The 1,401-nt window shown below is 35.3% G+C and overlaps 1 protein-coding gene across 1 annotated transcript; it reads left to right on the forward strand.

The window, feature by feature from the left end:
* Positions 1 to 642: 642 nt before the first annotated feature.
* On the forward strand, positions 643 to 1,155 carry LOC144555246 (transcriptional activator hap3-like). Its single transcript, XM_078303509.1, has one exon. It carries the CDS (start codon positions 643 to 645, stop codon positions 1,153 to 1,155), a length of 513 nt encoding a protein of 170 aa, XP_078159635.1.
* Positions 1,156 to 1,401: the final 246 nt, after the last annotated feature.

Raw genomic sequence — 1,401 nt, forward strand, 5'->3', positions numbered from 1 at the left:
AAATTGGCCATTGTCGCCTAAATATTCTCATATTCATTATGTAAAAAAATTTAATTATCACAAAATAAGTAATCATATCTTAGTGGAGATAACTAACTACATATATAACAGAAACTGCATGTGCTTTCCAATAGTTTGCCAAATTATATGCTCATATCTAAAAGCAATTGTGTAGACTAAGAAAATAGTTTTAGCATGGAAATCAATGTGTAATATATAATTTTGCCAAATTTTTTGTTGATTTTAAGGGACAATCTCTTCTCAACAATATATAGCATTGGATATGGATAGAACATTTGTAACTTTCTTATTTGCACGCATCTCGACTTTGTCAGTATCGATCAAATATGGATGTCTACTTGTCAAGCCCAAATTAGACAGCATTATTATTGGAGTGTCCAAGATAGATTATTTAATCAAACAAAGATAGTTATTCCTTCCAAGTGGGTACTAATTGTAGAAGCAACGATGACAAAACATGTACGGAACAGCGTTAGGCCATCAGCATTAAAACATTATTCTTGGCTTTTGAGCACGTCTGATCGAAAAATGCAACAAAAATTAAAGGAGATAATATCTCTGTCCATATCATGACCGAACCGAACCCCTTTTTTGGGTTTTCCTATAAGAACACGCAGAATAATGAAGGTTGATCGTCAGTCGGTTTTTGGGAGTTCACCAATGGGAGACACAAACTATTACTGTGCTCTTCCAAGAGCGATGCTAACTCAAAATATTCATGAAGATCAACTACTCCCTATTGCGAATGTAGGAAGGATAATGAAGCAGGTCCTACCACCAAACAGCAAGATTTCAAAAAAGGCGAAGGAAACAATGCAGGAGTGTGCATCTGAGTTCATAGCATTTGTGTCAGGAGAAGCTGCGGATAGATGCAAAAAAGAAAGGCGCAAGACTATAAATGGAGATGACATTTGCCATGCTTTTGAAGCACTTGGCCTTGATCACTATGCAGAAGCCATGAAGAGGTATGTCGAAAGATATAGGGAATGTGAAAATCATATGATATCCCTGAAGTCGAATGCAAGTGCGCAATTTGATTCCCCGAGAGCTGAATTATCTCTCTTTGGAGGTGGTTTGTGTGAAGACGATCAAACATTCTCAAATGTTATTGCAACCACAACGAAGTTTCTCTAATTGTGATTTTTGTTTTCATGTAAGTGTATGTCTGTGTGTATCTGTATGTGTGAGAGAGAGAAGAGCAAGACTTAGCAATGTCACTTAATTATTGTTGTATGGAAACTTTTTCAATTGCATTGTACCTTTATCTTCCAAGTCAATTTAATTATGTGTGTGTGTGTGTGTGTGTAGAGATCATCTTTTGGAATTTATCGAACTAAAGTGTAACAACTATGACTTTTAATTGAAATTTCTTCAAAACTA

Source organism: Carex rostrata, chromosome 6 (genome assembly GCF_964058835.1).
Source record: "Carex rostrata chromosome 6, lpCarRost1.2, whole genome shotgun sequence".
In the NCBI taxonomy this organism is placed as follows: domain Eukaryota; kingdom Viridiplantae; phylum Streptophyta; class Magnoliopsida; order Poales; family Cyperaceae; genus Carex; species Carex rostrata.

Bases quoted from the DNA above. Each gene is read 5' to 3' on its own strand.
- LOC144555246 (XM_078303509.1), top strand. From the start codon at position 643: ATGAAGGTTGATCGTCAGTCGGTTTTTGGGAGTTCACCAATGGGAGAC.